Below are 21848 nucleotides of genomic sequence, written 5' to 3' on the forward strand. Positions count from 1 at the left end.
TTCTCTAGTATCTCTTACACTACATCTACCTTTAGTTCGGGACTTACATGGTCTGCACCTGCATATGACCCATGATTCTCCTGTATCTCTTACACTACACCTACCTTTAGCTCGGGACTTACATGGTCTGCACCTGCCTATGACCCATGATTCTCTAGTATCTCTTACACTACACCTACCTTTAGCTCGGGACTTACATGGTCTGCACCTGCCTATGACCCATGATTCTCTAGTATCTCTTACACTACACCTACCTTTAGTTCGGGACTTACATGGTCTGCACCTGCCTATGACCCAGGATTCTCTAGTATCTCTTACACTACACCTACCTTTAGTTCGGGACTTACATGGTCTGCACCTGTCTATGACCCATGATTCTCTAGTATCTCTTACACTACACCTACCTTTAGCTCGGGACTTACATGGTCTGCACCTGCCTATGACCCATGATTCTCCTGTATCTCTTACACTACACCTACCTTTAGCTCGGGACTTACATGGTCTGCACCTGCCTATGACCTATAATTCGCTAGTATCTCTTACACTACACCTACCTTTAGCTCGGGACTTACATGGTCTGCACCTGCCTATGACCCATGATTCTCTAGTATCTCTTACACTACACCTACCTTTAGCTCGGGACTTACATGGTCTGCACCTGCCTATGACCCATGATTCTCTAGTATCTCTTACACTACACCTACCTTTAGCTCGGGACTTACATGGTCTGCACCTGCCTATGACCCATGATTCTCTAGTATCTCTTACACTACACCTACCTTTAGCTCGGGACTTACATGGTCTGCACCTGCCTATGACCCATGATTCTCTAGTATCTCTTACACTACACCTACCTTTAGTTCGGGACTTACATGGTCTGCACCTGCCTATGACCCATGATTCTCTAGTATCTCTTTCACTACACCTACCTTTAGCTCGGGACTTACACGGTCTGCACCTGCCTATGACCCATGATTCTCTAGTATCTCTTACACTACACCTACCTTTAGCTCGGGACTTACATGGTCTGCACCTGCCTATGACCCATGATTCTCTAGTATCTCTTACACTACACCTACCTTTAGCTCGGGACTTACATGGTCTGCACCTGCCTATGACCCATGATTCTCTAGTATCTCTTACACTACACATACCTTTAGCTCGGGACTTACATTGTCTGCACCTGCCTATGACCCATGATTCTCTAGTAACTCTTACACTACACCTACCTTTAGCTCGGGACTTACATGGTCTGCACCTGCCTGTGACCCATGATTCTCTAGTATCTCTTACACTACACCTACCTTTAGCTCGGGACTTACATGGTCTGCACCTGCCTATGACCCATGATTCTCTAGTATCTCTTACACTACACCTACCTTTAGTTCAGGACTTACATGGTCTGCACCTGCCTATGACCCATGATTCTCTAATATCTCTTACACTACACCTACCTTTAGCTCGGGACTTACATGGTTTGCACCTGCCTATGAGCCATGATTCTCTAGTATCTCTTACACTACACCTACCTTTAGTTCGGGACTTACATGGTCTGCACCTGCCTATGACTATGACCCATGATTCTCTAGTATCTCTTACACTACACCTACCTTTAGCTCGGGACTTACATGGTCTGCACCTGCCTATGACCTATGATTCTCTAGTAATCTCTTACACTACACCTACCTTTAGCTCGGGACTTACATGGTCTGCACCTGCCTATGACCTATGATTCTCTAGTATCTCTTACACTACACCTACCTTTAGCTCGGGACTTACGTGGTCTGCACCTGCCTATGACCCATGATTCTCTAGTATCTCTTACACTACACCTACCTTTAGCTCGGGACTTACATGGTCTGCACCTGCCTATGACCCATGATTCTCTAGTATCTCTTACACTACACCTACCTTTAGCTCGGGACTTACATGGTCTGCACCTGCCTATGACCCATGATTCTCTAGTATCTCTTACACTACACCTACCTTTAGCTCGGGACTTACATGGTCTGCACCTGCCTATGACCCATGATTCTCTAGTATCTCTTTAATTGTTACTGCACGCAGTAATAACTTTTATGAGGCTGGATTATTTAATGCTTATATTTTGATCTGGACATATTGGCACAGCAGTTAGACTTGTTGCCTTATAGTGCGAGGTTCTAAGGTCATTAGGCTATACAAAGTCAAGTTTTTGGTTGGGGTGTCATCTATGTGGAGACTATATATACCCATTTTTCTATCCATGTGGGTTTTCACCAGGTGCCCCAGTATTCTCCAAAACCCTAAAAATGTGCCCCACAGGTGCTCTGCTAATTCTCCAAATTACCGATATGTATATGTGTGTGTGTGTGTGTGTGTGTGTGTGTGTGTGTGTGTGTGTGTGTGTGTGTGTGTGTGTGTGTGTGTGTGTGTGTGTGTGAGTATGTTGGCATGAATATACAAGCATACATTTGTGTATGAGTATGTTCTACAATCTGTTGGCACCCCATTCAGAATTAGGTTCACTGTCTTGCACCCACTGAATGCTGGGTATGTAATGGCTCCCCTGCAACCCTGAACTCATTTAAGCAGGTTGTGCCTGATACTCAAACTTCCCTTCTCTCAATCATCACCTATGAGTAGCAGCAGAATGCCGCTGCTATCCGACAATTATATAACCTCTCTTTCAGTGAATACATGCCTTCTTAGAATAATTACACCGTACCTGTCCATAGCTGTCCATCTTACAGTTATACTTCTTGCCTTGCCATCCTTTTAACATTTCACACCATCAGCACATTAACAGAAAACTCCTGTCCTAAAGTAACTCTGTCTATGGAATACCAGAAATAAATACAATAAATCCTTTAAATACCTCTGTTTAATTTTTTTTACTATTCCCCAGTATTAACCCTGCACTGGCTTACTAAACTTTTATATAAGGTATGATGAAGGAATGCATTTGAACCTTCCTAATCTGTTCTAAATCTCTGTGCCAAAGATATATTCTCAGCTGTTCGTGGAGTGTACTTCTGCTTTGTTGTTGCTATTGTTACTGTTGTTTTTGCCTACTTCATAGCTTTACTCTTTCTGTCTGCCTCAAATGTTTATAAAACTGTTGTGTTTTTACATCTGGATCAGTGCTCTACCCAATTAACTAATCCAGATAAATAAATAAATAAAAATGCATCTACCGATTATTCAGCTGTATATAAGTACTAAGATTAAACATGTATGTAATGCCACTACACAATTTATAGACAGACGTTTTTCAACGTTTACTTTATACTTTATTATTTTTTAGGAGAGCTTTTATCCCAGGGCCTCTTTTGTAAACGAGTTCTTCTCAGACAGACCTCTCAGGTATCAAAGCATAAGTAAATATTATTGCTATGTTAAAGAAGACACAAAGAAAAGCAACCAGTATACTAAATATATTGCGCAATCTAAAGACTACAGGAATTAAGGTAGCTTAAATTAAAAACAAGGATAGACAAGATAGCGTGATTTGGATTCATGAAATATTAAATAATAATTGTGGGTGGAGTGTAAATCCTCAAAAGAGAAAAAACGAGACAGAAGAAGGCATTAGGAGCATGTTTGTGGCTAGTTAAAGCATGAAGTTGATGAAGCATTTTTCACTGATAGAGTGGTGAAAATTAGAATACTTTCTAGAAATTGGTGGTGGAGTGCAAAACTCTTGCTGCATTTAATAAAGTACAATACAGCTGAAAGAGAAAAGGGTTAAAGAAACTAGAGATATTTACAAGAACAATTTACAACTCAGATCAGGGCAGTTTAGGCAGATATTTCATCTCCTTACTGAATCACACTACTGCAATATAACTACACAATGTACAACCAGATATTTGGCAATGGCAATAGATCATACACTTACCATCCCATTCTTATAGAAGATGTATAATAAAATAATGATGATGCTTACCTTATCCTCCATGTATTGGTGCAAAAGTTGGGACCCAATAGAACCTTCAAACTACCACCTGAATAATAGTCATTCTTTGCTGCCCACAGAAAAAGGGAATTGCTCCAGGTATGTTCCACCTTTGTCCCAGTTAGTCTTTTTAATACCCATTTTTTCCAAATTCAGAATGTAAAAACTCCAGACATATGTTCGATTCCAGTAACAGACATTTTCTGTACATGGCTGCTGAGGTAGTAGTATTGTATTACACTGCTGCATGCTAGACCAACTAAATGAAAAATGCAAATGCCGTCCCTACTATTTCATGATGAGACATTAACATGTCATAACCAGTGGAATGCTATGTGTTTTTCAGCGAGATGAACAGCAAAGCACTATCAGCAGCATTATATCAATGGACGACATATGCTGTACAGATGAAAAGGAAAAACATTCCAAACAAAATGATAAAAGTAACAAACTGGCATATAGTGTAACAGATATCCCACCATGGCACCTGTGCATTTTCCTTGGCATTCAGGTAAGTGCTGCATTATTTTACACAATATGGCACATTTAGTATAAATTTAGGTGATCATTTTGTCTGGTTGAATGGCATTTGGTTGAATCTCAAAACACTGAAATCAAATAGCTGAAATTAATTTGATTGTAAACTCATTTTTTTTTTTTCATTAGCATTTAGTAGAAAACATCATACACTGAAAAGTGCCAAAAGAAAATGACTGCCAGGATTTCATTCCCTGTGTGTTTGTGTGTGTGTGTGTGTGTGTGTGGGGGGGGGGGTTCACCTTTCTTTACACTTGTTTGTCCATGAATTTAGTATATTTAAGTAATAGGTTTGTGGGAAGAGGGCAGGGGAACTTCTGTCCCTTTTCAGTCTTTTGAGATTTAGCAAAATGCCATTGTAACAAATAATATAGACCTAATTTTAGATGCACCCTAATTTATAATATTTTTCTAGATATATGTGCCTAGCTTGCATGTTACTGAGTGCTGACACAATAGGTAATATTTTTAATACATGATCTTTGGTTTATCCATGACTATTATAATCCTGGAATGTACATTATATTACTTTATACGATGCTACTATAGTGCATGCCCCAAATTGTATATTTTAGTCTACACTGTAATATGTCACCTTTCAAAACATTAATTTTGCATGGTTAGCTTGCAGTACTCTTAAGAATCAGTCAGAATGATTTGCCCTCGTTAAGTCTCATATGTGAATTACTTTCCAGTGCTGTGTGTAACTTGAGTCTAAAGACAACCTGAAAGAATCTTATGAGGAAGCTCATCTGTAGCTCTTGCACTCCCTGATGTCTTACCTGAAAATAATACATTAGTAGTGGCTGTGGGGGGGATGGGTCTCTCCAGCTCTGCAGCACTGAATGACATAAATCAAGTACCCAGGTGTAAATGGATTGATTTGAGGTGGGCAGCAATGTCAGGAAGGACATAGTACTTAGGGGCCACTAAGAGTTACAATGAGATGAAGAAAATCTAAAATAAATGGCAAACATTGATGTTGTTTGCATTTGAAAAAGATAAAGACAAGGGTATGAAATTTACCCAAGTAGTCACAAATTTGTTTTTGATCCAAAAATATAAGAAATGTCCAGAACTGTTACAAACAATACTTGTAAAGTTTAACTGTAGTCAGGGATACAATGTTATACCTCACTTCTTATGTTGAAATTCTTATATGTTTCTCACTTTATTCAAGCTGCTGAGGTGTGGCTCATAACTCCCAAAAGGCTAGACACCCCTACAATTAAGAATTACTGCAATGCCTAGCAATGCATCATCATTGTTCCAAAGTTTCTAGAAGGGGCAAAGACCACAGAATAATATGACATGTCATATGATAATATGATATATCATATTAGTATGTGTCGCTATGTATTCAGACAGAAACAGTTTAGGACATATGCTTACGGCAGTGAGTTGCTAGTAAGCTTCATCTTTTCTCCATGAGTTCGATTCCCTCCCCTCTCTATTTGCTTATAGTGTGTTTCTGAGCAGAGCCAGACCCAGCACTAGGTGACCCAGGCAGTTGTTTAGGGTCTATGTTGGCTGATAGGGGCCCATGTTGGTTGGGGGGGTTCCTACTATAAAAACAAATAAAAAAATCCTACAAACAAACCCAAGCATTCCATAAATAAAAGAAGCCTAAGAGTTTAACATCCACAAAAACAGCAGGGCTTTAGGACCTGATACTTCTGCAAATATCAGTAAGCCCTAGAAACCTCAGCATTAGGATGATGTCCTAATGTCATCTTAAAAAGAAATCTTTTGGAATTTGTAAGCAGGAGTCAGAGAGGCAAGGAAACAGCTCTTTAGATTAGTTGCTGTTGCCAGTTATGAGATACAAACAGAGCTGCCACACCTACACAGAACATTGCTCTTTCCAGCAAGTGCAATTCATGTGTATGTGAAATGCCCTAGATGGGGTGGCTGTGTCTCCCACATCCCCCCTAACTAAATATACCAACTCCAAGATCACACAACAGTGAGGAAAAGGGAAAATTCCTGATGATGGACAAGCATTTTTCCCCTAGGAAAAAATTCTCTAAAACAAACGTTCAATGGACTGAGGTTTCGACAATTAGTGTTCGACCAATAGCTTTTTCACTGAATGAAGTAGACCCCTAGGAACTATAGACCTGTTGGCTTGACAGCCATTCCCTATTGCATATCACCAGCACATCAATATTTTTTCTATTAATGTAAAATAGGTAATTTCTTCAATGGCAGCAGGCACTAGATTTATAGAAGAAAAAATTAAATGCAAAGTTGTTTACCAGCAGTAACCTCGGCATTAATAATAGTTCTCTTTAATGTGGAATTATTCAGATGACTTTTACTTCTCCAGAGATTGTGCACATTGGGTGGTATCAGTGGATTATAATGACAAGCAGCTTGAGAGGCCTTTTATGTGGTTGAAATGTTTTGAAATGGTTAATTTTGTCATTACTAGTTCTAGTGTTTTACTGCAGTGGTGGCGCTGCGGTAGCATTGTTGCCTCACAGTAAGATGTTGTCCTGTTCGATTCTCAGCTAGAGCGTCTTCTGTGTGAAGACATGCGTGAATGGGCGTACCTTCATTGAAGGTTGTGCATCAGAGCTGGCAACTCAGCACGTAAAAATCTAATGCCAATCATTAGCGGACCGGAGTTCTGCTGTGGCAACCCCTAACCGGGAAAAGCCAAGACACAACAACAACTAGTTCTAATGTTTTGCTTCACCACTTACTGTGAAAATGTTCAAAACTACAAATTTGAAAAGCACACTAACACATGGTGCTGTATTAAACAAGGAATATGATTTAATATAGTCAGGACGGTAACTCAAAGAACACATGTACTTATGCATGATCCTAAAAATGTGTGCAGGGGGGTCATGGCTTGAACATAGCTTAAAGGTACACTTAATCCACCACTGACCAAGTGCATCTTTTATGAACGTTGGTTTAAATACTGTTACAATGAATATGAGTTTCAGGACAGGAGTAGTTTACTATTGTTCCTGCTAAGTCTGTTTTCACTGTGAGACTATATTGTTCTGTTTAGCAAATGGTTATCACGTTTGCACTATACATTTAAAATAAAAGTTTTAAATGAAATCCAAATATCTGTAATCATTGTAGAAGTGGAGGAGAAAATAATATGCACACTGACAGGTTTCAATAGTGTTTATGGTCATTAAGGAGTGACAGACAAGTAATGGAACACTAGAATGGCCGGGTTGGAGGGAGTGAGCTGATCCATCAGCCTGCATAGGGCCTTGTTTGACCATGGTCCAGCTCTTGTTCTGTGCAAGTCACACAAGTCAGTGCCCCTGAAAGGAGGTACTTCTGTCAAGTAGGGGTGCACATTTAACAAATGAAAAATAGGCTAAAGATGGCAGCAATGCATATCTCATTGATGAATTCAGAAAGGAACCATCATGGCTCTCATATCAGTATGGCTGTCACTAAGTTTTTTATGGGAAACTAGTCCACAAGGTGCTATATGTCATATTGTTATGAGTGTTCTTAATCTATTCATTGGGAAATGCCTGGCAGTTTAGTGTAAAGGTTAAAGCTAACAAACTTTATCCTTTTGCCCTGGGTTTGATGTCTCAGACTCCATTTGTTTACTTCATGACTCTGAATATGTCACTTAACCAGAGAATACACCTAGCTAACCAGAAAGTAGATGCACTGGACAAAGGAGACAGAACATCAGGGAAAATGTATAGGAAGAATACAGGATGAATGGGAAAAGGATCATTTACAGCACTGGGAAAGTGGCACTCAGCTCATTTATAGCACTGGGAAAGTGGCACTCAGCTCATTTATAGCACTGGGAAAGTGGCACTCAGCTCATTTATAGCACTGGGAAAGTGGCACTCAGCTCATTTATAGCACTGGCACTCAGCTCATTTATAGCACTGGGAAAGTGGCACTCAGCTCATTTATAGCACTGGGAAAGTGGCACTCAGCTCATTTATAGCACTGGGAAAGTGGCACTCAGCTCATTTATAGCACTGGCACTCAGCTCATTTATAGCACTGGGAAAGTGGCACTCAGCTCATTTATAGCACTGGGAAAGTGGCACTCAGCTCATTTATAGCACTGGGAAAGTGACACTCAGCTCATTTATAGCACTGGGAAAGTGGCACTCAGCTCATTTATAGGACTGGGAAAGTGGCACTCAGCTCATTTATAGCACTGGGAAAGTGACACTCAGCTCATTTATAGCACTGGGAAAGTGGCACTCAGCTCATTTATAGGACTGGGAAAGTGGCACTCAGCTCATTTATAGGACTGGGAAAGTGGCACTCAGCTCATTTATAGCACTGGGAAAGTGGCACTCAGCTCATTTATAGCACTGGCACTCAGCTCATTTATAGCACTGGGAAAGTGGCACTCAGCTCATTTATAGCACTGGAAAAGTGGCACTCAGCTCATTTATAGCACTGGGAAAGGGGCACTCAGCTCATTTATAGCACTGGGAAAGTGGCACTCAGCTCATTTATAGCACTGGGAAAGTGACACTCAGCTCATTTATAGCACTGGGAAAGTGACACTCAGCTCATTTATAGCACTGGGAAAGTGGCACTCAGCTCATTTATAGCACTGGGAAAGTGACACTCAGCTCATTTATAGCACTGGGAAAGTGGCACTCAGCTCATTTATAGCACTGGGAAAGTGGCACTCAGCTCATTTATAGCACTGGGAAAGTGGCACTCAGCTCATTTATAGCACTGGGAAAGTGGCACTCAGCTCATTTATAGCACTGGGAAAGTGGCACTCAGCTCATTTACAGCACTGGGAAAGTGGCACTCAGCTCATTTATAGCACTGGGAAAGTGGCACTCAGCTCATTTATAGCACTGGGAAAGTGGCACTCAGCTCATTTATAGCACTGGGAAAGTGGCACTCAGCTCATTTATAGCACTGGGAAAGTGGCACTCAGCTCATTTATAGCACTGGGAAAGTGGCACTCAGCTCATTTATAGCACTGGGAAAGTGACACTCAGCTCATTTATAGCACTGGGAAAGTGGCACTCAGCTCATTTATAGCACTGGGAAAGTGGCACTCAGCTCATTTATAGCACTGGGAAAGTGACACTCAGCTCATTTATAGCACTGGGAAAGTGGCACTCAGCTCATTTATAGCACTGGCACTCAGCTCATTTATAGCACTGGGAAAGTGGCACTCAGCTCATTTATAGCACTGGGAAAGTGGCACTCAGCTCATTTATAGCACTGGGAAAGTGGCACTCAGCTCATTTATAGCACTGGGAAAGTGGCACTCAGCTCATTTATAGCACTGGGAAAGTGACACTCAGCTCATTTATAGCACTGGGAAAGTGGCACTCAGCTCATTTATAGCACTGGGAAAGTGGCACTCAGCTCATTTATAGCACTGGGAAAGTGGCACTCAACTCATTTATAGCACTGGGAAAGTGGCACTCAGCTCATTTATAGCACTGGGAAAGTGACACTCAGCTCATTTATAGCACTGGGAAAGTGGCACTCAGCTCATTTATAGCACTGGGAAAGTGGCACTCAGCTCATTTACAGCACTGGGAAAGTGGCACTCAGCTCATTTATAGCACTGGGAAAGTGGCACTCAGCTCATTTATAGCACTGGGAAAGTGGCACTCAGCTCATTTATAGCACTGGGAAAGTGGCACTCAGCTCATTTATAGCACTGGGAAAGTGGCACTCAGCTCATTTATAGCACTGGGAAAGTGGCACTCAGCTCATTTATAGCACTGGGAAAGTGGCACTCAGCTCATTTATAGCACTGGGAAAGTGGCACTCAGCTCATTTATAGCACTGGGAAAGTGGCACTCAGCTCATTTATAGCACTGGCACTCAGCTCATTTATAGCACTGGGAAAGTGGCACTCAGCTCATTTATAGCACTGGGAAAGTGGCACTCAGCTCATTTATAGCACTGGGAAAGTGACACTCAGCTCATTTATAGCACTGGGAAAGTGGCACTCAGCTCATTTATAGGACTGGGAAAGTGGCACTCAGCTCATTTATAGCACTGGGAAAGTGACACTCAGCTCATTTATAGCACTGGGAAAGTGGCACTCAGCTCATTTATAGGACTGGGAAAGTGGCACTCAACTCATTTATAGGACTGGGAAAGTGGAACTCAGCTCATTTATAGCACTGGGAAAGTGGCACTCAGCTCATTTATAGCACTGGCACTCAGCTCATTTATAGCACTGGGAAAGTGGCACTCAGCTCATTTATAGCACTGGGAAAGTGGCACTCAGCTCATTTATAGCACTGGGAAAGTGGCACTCAGCTCATTTATAGCACTGGGAAAGTGGCACTCAGCTCATTTATAGCACTGGGAAAGTGGCACTCAGCTCATTTATAGCACTGGGAAAGTGGCACTCAGCTCATTTATAGCACTGGGAAAGTGGCACTCAGCTCATTTATAGCACTGGGAAAGTGGCACTCAGCTCATTTATAGCACTGGGAAAGTGGCACTCAGCTCATTTATAGCACTGGGAAAGTGGCACTCAGCTCATTTATAGCACTGGGAAAGTGGCACTCAGCTCATTTATAGCACTGGGAAAGTGGCACTCAGCTCATTTATAGCACTGGGAAAGTGGCACTCAGCTCATTTATAGCACTGGGAAAGTGGCACTCAGCTCATTTATAGCACTGGGAAAGTGGCACTCAGCTCATTTATAGCACTGGGAAAGTGGCACTCAGCTCATTTATAGCACTGGGAAAGTGGCACTCAGCTCATTTATAGCACTGGGAAAGTGGCACTCAGCTCATTTATAGCACTGGGAAAGTGGCACTCAGCTCATTTATAGCACTGGGAAAGTGGCACTCAGCTCATTTATAGCACTGGGAAAGTGGCACTCAGCTCATTTATAGCACTGGGAAAGTGGCACTCAGCTCATTTATAGCACTGGGAAAGTGGCACTCAGCTCATTTATAGCACTGGGAAAGTGGCACTCAGCTCATTTATAGCACTGGGAAAGTGGCACTCAGCTCATTTATAGCACTGGGAAAGTGGCACTCAGCTCATTTATAGCACTGGGAAAGTGGCACTCAGCTCATTTATAGCACTGGGAAAGTGGCACTCAGCTCATTTATAGCACTGGGAAAGTGGCACTCAGCTCATTTATAGCACTGGGAAAGTGGCACTCAGCTCATTTATAGCACTGGGAAAGTGGCACTCAGCTCATTTATAGCACTGGGAAAGTGGCACTCAGCTCATTTATAGCACTGGGAAAGTGGCACTCAGCTCATTTATAGCACTGGGAAAGTGGCACTCAGCTCATTTATAGCACTGGGAAAGTGGCACTCAGCTCATTTATAGCACTGGGAAAGTGGCACTCAGCTCATTTATAGCACTGGGAAAGTGGCACTCAGCTCATTTATAGCACTGGGAAAGTGGCACTCAGCTCATTTATAGCACTGGGAAAGTGACACTCAGCTCATTTATAGCACTGGCACTCAGCTCATTTATAGCACTAGGAAAGTGGCACTCAGCTCATTTATAGCACTGGGAAAGTGGCACTCAGCTCATTTATAGCACTGGGAAAGTGGCACTCAGCTCATTTATAGCACTGGGAAAGTGACACTCAGCTCATTTATAGCACTGGGAAAGTGGCACTCAGCTCATTTATAGCACTGGGAAAGTGGCACTCAGCTCATTTATAGCACTGGGAAAGTGGCACTCAGCTCATTTATAGCACTGGGAAAGTGGCACTCAGCTCATTTATAGCACTGGGAAAGTGGCACTCAGCTCATTTATAGCACTGGGAAAGTGGCACTCAGCTCATTTATAGCACTGGGAAAGTGGCACTCAGCTCATTTACAGCACTGGGAAAGTGGCACTCAGCTCATTTACAGCACTGGGAAAGTGGCACTCAGCTCATTTACAGCACTGGGAAAGTGGCACTCAGCTCATTTACAGCACTGGGAAAGTGGCACTCAGCTCATTTATAGCACTGGGAAAGTGGCACTCAGCTCATTTATAGCACTGGGAAAGTGGCACTCAGCTCATTTATAGCACTGGGAAAGTGGCACTCAGCTCATTTATAGCACTGGGAAAGTGGCACTCAGCTCATTTATAGCACTGGGAAAGTGGCACTCAGCTCATTTATAGCACTGGGAAAGTGGCACTCAGCTCATTTATAGCACTGGGAAAGTGGCACTCAGCTCATTTACAGCACTGGGAAAGTGGCACTCAGCTCATTTATAGCACTGGGAAAGTGGCACTCAGCTCATTTATAGCACTGGGAAAGTGACACTCAGCTCATTTATAGCACTGGGAAAGTGGCACTCAGCTCATTTATAGGACTGGGAAAGTGGCACTCAGCTCATTTATAGCACTGGGAAAGTGACACTCAGCTCATTTATAGCACTGGGAAAGTGGCACTCAGCTCATTTATAGCACTGGCACTCAGCTCATTTATAGCACTGGGAAAGTGGCACTCAGCTCATTTATAGCACTGGGAAAGTGGCACTCAGCTCATTTATAGCACTGGGAAAGTGGCACTCAGCTCATTTATAGCACTGGGAAAGTGGCACTCAGCTCATTTATAGCACTGGGAAAGTGACACTCAGCTCATTTATAGCACTGGGAAAGTGGCACTCAGCTCATTTATAGCACTGGGAAAGTGGCACTCAGCTCATTTATAGCACTGGGAAAGTGGCACTCAGCTCATTTATAGCACTGGGAAAGTGGCACTCAGCTCATTTATAGCACTGGGAAAGTGACACTCAGCTCATTTATAGCACTGGGAAAGTGGCACTCAGCTCATTTATAGCACTGGGAAAGTGGCACTCAGCTCATTTACAGCACTGGGAAAGTGGCACTCAGCTCATTTATAGCACTGGGAAAGTGGCACTCAGCTCATTTATAGCACTGGGAAAGTGACACTCAGCTCATTTATAGCACTGGGAAAGTGGCACTCAGCTCAGGCGATGATAATGACTGACGGTAATGATAGTGAAAGGCGATGCAATAACTAGCAGTAAGGGTATGGCCAGGAATTGAAGGAGGTAAAGGCTAATGTGGGGATAGAGAAGAGGGTTGCAGGAAATGGAGGTTAAGGCACTAAGGGATTGATAATTTAAACAATGGAATAGAAGAGACCAGACAAAAATGAAACCAAGACTTAGTATGACATGGAGGGAGGTGACTAAGGTGGTCATCATGTGGGTACAGGAGAACATATGCTGCGATGTATAAGTAATCTGTCAAAGAAGAATGTGAAGGTGGTAGCAGGAGGGCTGCAGAGATGTCAGAGAGATGCCAAGGTAGGGGCTGGAGGTAAAATTATCAGAAATTTAAATTTTGGCACTAGCCAGCCATCTAAGAACTCAGGCTAGTAGTGAGTGTAATGATGGGCTACAGCAGTGGACAAGAGAGAAAAGCTCATGACTGGTGGATGAGAGAAGATCTAGCCAGGCACAGGCTCCATCTGTATCTCAAACATTGAGTAGTGATCAGAGCTAGGATAGAACACTGCTTATAATAACTGCACATTTAAACCAAGGTAGAAAATAGGTGAGGGTGGCACAGAAGGAGATGAGAAGCAGGTGTTCAAGCAATAAACATAAAGGGAAAAAAGATACAGTACACAGGAGATAAAGAAGCAAGAGTCATTTGGAACATGGCTGCTTAGTGTTAATAAGCAATGCAAGCTGTATGAGTAAGAAGACCGGGGAATAAATAGCAGTGATGCAGGAGAAGGAGGAAAACATTTCTGGAATCATGGAAACACAGACAGCTGGGAATGAGACACTGAGGTACCTGGTCCTAGGTTGTTCAGAAATTACTAGGGTGGAAGATATGTAGGTAGATAAGCAATGTACATAATAGAATATATTAGATGTGAGGTCAGAGATGAGGAAGGGAAGGAATATCTACCCAAGAAGTGAAAAGGGAAGTAAGTCTCATTAGAACCTATCCAAGCAGTGTCTCAGTTAAGGTTCAGGATGGGAGAGAGTGTGCTGGCAGATCATTACAGGGTATCATGCACACAGATATGAAGAGAGAGGAGACAATAAAGGAATGGGATTAAAGGAAGATACAATATTCCTTACAAACCATTGCAGACAGCATTAGGGATTTATTTATTTTCCAAATTTATTTATATTTGCTTGTTTGTTTACTAGGGTAGAGCACTGACCACACCAGACCAATTTCAGAAACAGACCTGGTGAATTTAGGAACAAGATCAGGAGAAAAACAATGATAACAATACGATCAGTTTTCAGTTAATGTCTGTGTACACCAACAAATCAAATCAATCATGAGAGAAAAACAGACTGCAAGTAAAAGCTATGCACAATATATGCAATGCTTAATACATCAGCTTCTAACTGCTGTTAGGAAATACCCTTAACAGCATTTGTTTAAGTTAGCCAAAAGAGGGGTATGAGAAACAGAACATGAAAGTACTTTATAAAGTAAAAACAGTATGAGGGTGAGGTTAGGTAATGTAGCACAAGCTAAAATATGTGCATTTATTTGTTTGAGCAAACACATTTTAAAATGGGATCTGAATTTAGTGCAGGTGTGTGTTTTTTAAGTTGGGAGGGATCACTTGTCATAGCTTAGAGGACAGAAATGAAAAACTGCAGTTAGTAGTATATTGCAGCTTTGTTTTAGGTGTGTAGTATGGGGCCTGCTTGGGTATATTTTCTGAGGTTGAAGGAGGGAATTGTAGGGTTGTAAAAATGTCTAGATACAAAAGTTTATATTAGAGTGATTGGAGCTCTTTGTTTAATAGGAAACTAGTTAGCCTTCCTGATTGTGTGGTACTGATGTTCTGCCCCTGGAGAGCTAGTGATGAACCAATGGATTACTTTGTTGGAAATTAACTGGAAGGATTTGCTGTTCTTATTAGATGCTCTAGCTATTAAAAGAAGGACATGTTCCAGTTAGGCAAAACAGATACCCTTACCTGTGATGGATCTTGCAGGAAGGGAAAGGCACTAAGAGATCTTTCAGGCCTGAAAAAGTAGCTAGTTGAGTTTTGTTCTGGTCTTCTTAGTGTGAAGTTGGAAGCTCATGGTTTGATCAAGCCAAATACCTGCAGATGTCAATGATGCAGAAGTTTCAAGTTGAAGATCGTTTTGATGTCTACATAATGGGGCATTCTTGACAGGTTTAGATAGATACTAAAAATCATGGATTTTTCTTTAGTACATTTAAGAAGTATTTTCTTAATTTTATGCCACCTGGTAAGTGTAGGAAGGTGACTTTGGAGCTGTCTCTGTGTGTCATTGTGGGATGAGTTGGACATAACTGTGACTGAGTCATCTGCATATAAAATTAGAGGGATGATGGGGTAGGATAAGTGTCAGTTTATTAATGAAGAAAGAGAAAAGTAGCGGAGCAAGGATGGGCTATTATGGAATACCTCACTGGAGAGGGGCATATGTAGAAACAAAATATTAAATCTTTATTAGACTAGTTAGGAACTCTTGGAACCAAACTGTGCCCTGAGGACAAATTCCAATTCATCCCACTGTCTGATAAATAAAAAGAGCTCCTGTTACATTAGCTTCATCCATATTAAGCGATAGCTTATCAGTTAAGACCCACATGACTGTCACAAAGCTGCAACCCAATAACAATCCATGTTGCTTTACTGAAAGAAGCTGATCTTGTTGGAAACGGAAAGCTAATTGCGTATGATTTTTCAAGTATTTTACTGAGAGTAGGTAAGATAGAGATGGGGCAGAAATGAGAAGCATGAGCAGGCATTGGCTGCTTTAGTAAACCTTTAACTAAAGTGGTTTTCAAGATACTGCCATCCTGTTTGCTGTAATGCAGAGACTGAAGATGTGGAGTAGAGAGACAATGATGTCTTCTCTACAGTAGAATAAGAACCAGGAACTTAGATTTTAATGCCAGTCAAGGCATCCAGTGGAATTTCATTACAGGAGTTCAATGTCTTTAGACTTGATTTTTATGATGAGGGAGGTGGCTGGGTAGTGGGGAGGTGAGAGGACTGCGGGGAGTAAAGAAACATTATCAACTCATGAAGGAAGTCAGAGGCAGAGCTAGAAAGGTGGACTTTAGTAAATTAACAGCTGTCAGGGTAGTGTTAGTGTTTGAGGTTTTATGGTTAGTAAGAAGGTTAATTTCATGAAAAAAGGTTGTTAGTTAATAAGAACATTGGAAGCAAGAAAGGGAGTAAATCAGAATTGTGTCTTCATATAGCCTATTTGGAAAGGTTCCAAAGTAAATTGTTTTCATGAAGTCTTAAAGATGGCAGAGGTCTTGTACCTTGTAGGATTTAGCCAATTAGAGGCTATTAGACTATTATTCGACTGTTAAAGAAAGAATAGAATTCCAGATGCAGTCCAAATCAGATCAGAGGGTGGTCGCAGGTGACCAGCTGAAAACACTCTTAGCCATTAGTGGTCAAAGTTCTGTATGGTTTACAGCTGGGGGATTATTTAAAATAAAAGCCAAAAATAATTTTGTGGCATTTTTAGAGGACTGGATTAGAGAACTTTAACAGGGAGAAGTGTGAAGATTTTTGATAAATAAATTAAAGAGAAGGGGACCAAGAATGGAGCCTTGGGGAATGACAGTGTTGTCAGGTATAATGGGAGGATGCCTTGCTATCTAACGGATTGCTGCCTATTAGCTAGGTAACTGGAGAACCATGCAAGAGTGGGAAATGAAAGGCCAAGGATGGATAGCAGATGTAAGAGTTTGGGGTGGGAGACAGTGTCAAAGGTTTTGGATAGATCAAGAAAAAGTGAACAAACCAGTTTGCCTGAGTCCCTAGCTTTGTTGACACTATCTGTAAAGGATAATATGGCAGAGGATCTGCTATGGCCTGGTCAAAAACATGTTGTGTAGAGGTAAGAAGTTGGTTTTGAAGGAGATGATTAAGGGCTTGTTTATGTACACAGTTTTCAAGAAGCATAGAGAGAAGGGACAGAATGGCAATAGGGATGAAAATGTGACATGTCAGTAGAGTTACCACCTTTATATAGTGGGGTAACATATAACTTTTTCCATAAGCTTTAGACATAAGATTCTTGAATGGCTCTATTAATAAGAATACGGATACGGTAGGCTATGGCTTCTGCTGCAAGTCTAAGGTATTTAGCTGGAAGTTGATCTGCAGAAGTAGAGCAGGGTTTTAGCTTGAATAAGAGTTTTTTGATAAAGAGGGTAGAAACAGGATTGAGGGAAAAAAGTGGAGAGCTCTCTGAGATTTTGTGATTGGACAATGATGGAATTTAAGAAGATTGTGAGTTGTTAGTGGTACTTGGAGTAGAAGATGGTTTAGGAAAGGGTTCAGAAGAGAAATCAGAGGAATTTGAAGGTGATTTGCATAGTTTGCAATTAGATTAGCAACACTTTCCATAAAATGGGTATTAAACATGCTTGCTATTTAGAGAGGAGTTGATTCTTGGGAGGGACTGCGGTGTTTTGGAGATCCTGGGTTAAGAAATTAGTTAATAGATGACCAGAATGCTTTGAAGGAATATATAGAATTTCTTTTTGTCTTGCATTATTTGTTTTTAACCTGTTTTTTAAGTTGTCTGTAAAGTTGTTAGCTTTATTAATTTTATGCTTTTGCCAATCTCTCCATGTTCAGTCTTTCTCAGCCATGAGTTGTCTACTTAGTTTTGATAGCCAAGGGGATGGTTAGATTTGATTATTTTAGTACAGACAGGAGCTAGACTATTAAGAGTGTTTAAGAATGTTTCATTGAACTAAACAACTGCTTCATCTGTTTTTAGTGGGGACCAGTTGATGGCCTTTAATGTGTCAATGAATACATATTGGTCAAATTGATAGAGATTAAAGACTGTTTTATAGATATGTTCTCTGATTATGAGGGGTGCTGTTCTATAGGCATAGGCTAGAAGGTGATAACTTGGGGTATCTAGGTATGTGACCCCTTTTGTGAATTTGCTTGGATCAGATTTTAGAATCCAGTCCAGAGTGGATCCTTGGCTATTTGCTTTATTATTTCTTGTAGGAGTCATGATGAGTTGTGTGAAAATGAATAACTGAAGGCTATGGGTGGGGAAGTCTGTGGTTAAGTTTTGCCAGATTATATTAACGTTACATAGTATTATGGTTTCATTAGTAATTGTATTAGTTAGCCAGAACAGTATATCTTCAAGTTTAGGGATATTATTATCTAGAAGAATATCAATTACAACAATACGCAGATGTTTTGTCTTACTCATTTTTACGAAGGTAATAAGACATTCTGCTTTTGGAAAATTTAGGCAGAAGGTTGGAGTATTCTGTGAGAGTGCAGGAATTTGAGTGGAGTAAAGCTATACTATGAGCTTTATCTGAAGTCTTTCTAATATGATAACACTATATCCATTGGGAAGAAATACAGTGTCCTTTATAGGAGGTTTGAGCTGGGTTTCAGTGACAGCTAATAAATATGGGCTATAGAGGAAAATCCAGGCATGAAAATCTGTTATTTTATTATGTATTCTATGAAAGTTAATTGCTGCAAGGTTTAGAGATTTTGAGGGGGCTGAGCAGACTGAAGATAGGGCAGGACCTTGGTTAGGGTAGATATCACCATACTGGGAGATTTTGGAAGTAAGAAAATTGTGTATAATGTAATATTTGTTTGGAGAAATTTTAATTTTATATTGTTGTGTGAAATGCCTTTATATGACATTATCAGTTTAGTGCAGAGGCAAGGGTGAATATTGCATAGAGTGGGGAGATACCTTGATACCTGTTAAGAGAATTAATGTTATCAGTAATGGAAGTGACACTTGTTTTGCAAGTTTTTATTATTGCAGAATATAAGGATGTAAGGTGGGTTAGGAGAAGGAGAGTTATGTTAAGAATGGAAGAAAGTATCCTGGCTGCTCCGAGATGATGTGGAAGGAATAGTATTGGAAGGATAGAAATTTGAGAAGAGGGGGAGTGTACTGGGAAGAAGTGTAATGGATGATCTGTCAATAAGGATGGAGTTAAGTAAAGTATAAATGTAGCTGTAGTGGGGGGTGGGTGGGAATTGGGGGTAGGGGAATGGAGTGGAGTGAGCCCAAGCATAGCAAAAGCAAAGGGAGTGGGGCCCACATACCAAAGGAATAGAAATTATATAGAAATAATCAGTCAGGTGGGGTTAACTAGTGTATTGGAGTAATACTGATGTCTGCTAAACTCAATGCAGTAAGCTGAAGGTATAGGGAAAAAAGAAAAGAGTGAAAGAATATAGATAGCAAAATTGAGAGAAGAAAATTATAGAATTACAGCTTCACCTATTAAAGTATTGATCACCTAATCCCAAATACTGGCGCTATATTACATGGACAGTTTAGGAGGGTCTGATGGGGTGCAGAGATAAAAGTAAGGATGGTAGTAGTTCATGGGCATAGAAGTAGATAGTGTATCAGGCAGTAGAGCCCATGCAGTGACAGATGAGTAAATTAAGTTGAAAAGAAAGCAAAAAATATTGCTTCAATAAAAGAGGTTGTGGTATATAGAGGGTGGTGAGGGACAGTATATAGAGAGGATGGAGATAATTGGGTGACGGGTGGAGCCGCATCCTCTGTCAGGGTGATATCTAAAATAAAGTTCACATTAAAATAAAGTACTAAATTTTGCTTATGCACACACAAGAGTAAAGTCGAAAAATCAAAATGCACAACAGCAGTCTTAGAATTGCTTGCAAGTATTGTTAGATATGGATCTACATACACACCTAAACCAGAAACAAAAGAAGTGACCTTCCTTGCTAAGCTCAGCTTTACTGAGAATATGTTTCCCTTGGTTAGCTAATCAGGAGCTGAATGGAGTAACTGAGGCCATTGAGAGGGCAGTTTCTTAAAGGGGCAGAGTGTACTCCTCGGCAAGAAGAAAAAAAATAGTTGACCCTCCTAGCCGAGCTGAGGTTGGAGGTCTAGGGACAAGGGTTTGAGGATTAGGCAAAAAAGATAATACTAATCTATTTCACAGGAAGGTGAGGTTAGCAGATAGAGCAAGGGATAGTGCACAGCTGGAAAGGGGGGAATTGAAAAGACGGTGGAAGCACAGTACATGTCGGCTAACAGAGAGGCAACAACGATGGTGATTTTTAGCAACAGCACATGTTGAAAAGTACTTAACACAAAGAATCAGGAAGAAAAACAAAGGCTTTTCAGGTACATAATGGAAGAAAGGGGCACACTAGGCCAGCATGTACAAAGACAAAGGGGATATCAAGGAAGAATGGAAAAATAAAAGTATTGAATTTGTGTCTTGCTTCAGTCTTCATGAAAAAATGCAAGGTGGGGATGCTGTGCTTGGAGGGAAAATGAGTAGAGTGGAATAGTGGTGTCCAGACACCAAGAACATATACCTGTTTAGTGCACAAATGCCTGTGGAGTGCTGGGCAGCAAGATGGATACCTTTGACAATGTGGAGGCAGAAAAATTAACTAAACATTTACAATATGTTTTTAGAAAGGGGATATTGTCATGATTTTTGACACCTATCCATGATGAAGTTTTGAGAGGTTGAGGAATTAAATTCTTACCTTTACTAGGGTCTTCCTTGGCTAATGAGACCAGTACCCTTAATTCCAATTACATCTCAGAAAAAAATACTGAATTTTCTATTTCATTTCTGGTAAAATCTAATTCACATTTTAAGTCTTTCAAGGATATCGTGGTCAGAAATTGGAACATTTTAAAGGCAGATAAAACAGTTTTCAGTACACTTGGGAAAGCACAATTGTTTATAAAACAGGGAGAAATGTGAAAAATCTTTTTGAAAGTGTGAGTTTCTTTTTCCAAGAACTTTTATGGGCACATGCAAATGTTGTGCCTGTACTCAGTGTTCCTACAGTCTGTAACAGGAATCTATTACCCTGGATAATTATTGTAATTCCAAAATCAAGTTGGTTTATGGTAATTGTCTCACAAGGGGTGTGGTACACATTGCTTGCTGCATCTCTTGTCCCTGCTAATACATTGGGAAAATGGAAAGGCAACTTAAGAAAAGAATATATGAACATATTTATGATTTGGTAAGACAGAATAAAGTCAGTTTCCTTTACAAACATTCCACTTCTTATCCAAGTTTTTGCAATTTCCCTTTTGGTAGCTTGGAAATCATTCCAAGGAGTGAACGTGGGAGCCCTTGGGAATTAATATTAGAACAAACGGAATTATTTTGGCAGATCAAACTTAATGCATTGGTTCACCCAGGTATTAATGAATATATTTCCATCATCCCTGCCCTGAAACTTAAGCTTCTGAAGCTTTAGATTACTAGAACATTTGTTTATTTATTATCTTTTCATGTTCCAAGTTTTTAGTATATTTTACAATATTTTTCTATGTTAATTTGAGCTACTATCTTTTAATATGATGTAATTGGTTTACTATTGAAATCTGGAAAATACAATGCTCGACCAATGAAAATGCTGAGCCGAAATG

General features: G+C 40.7%; 1 protein-coding gene across 1 annotated transcript in view; it reads left to right on the top strand.

Annotated features, from left to right (window-relative positions):
* LOC122815177 (solute carrier family 23 member 1-like) overlaps positions 1-21848 on the top strand; it is a 489586-nt gene that overhangs the window by 124353 nt on the left and 343385 nt on the right. Inside the window, exon 2 of the mRNA XM_044087457.1 lies at positions 4284-4448. Within this exon, the coding sequence (XP_043943392.1) occupies positions 4284-4448 (165 nt within the window). The remainder of the gene's footprint in view (positions 1-4283; positions 4449-21848) is intronic.

The sequence above is a fragment of the Protopterus annectens genome, chromosome 11.part0 (assembly GCF_019279795.1).
Source record: "Protopterus annectens isolate FY-2018-M chromosome 11.part0, PAN1.0, whole genome shotgun sequence".
Classification (NCBI taxonomy): Eukaryota; Metazoa; Chordata; order Ceratodontiformes; family Protopteridae; genus Protopterus; species Protopterus annectens.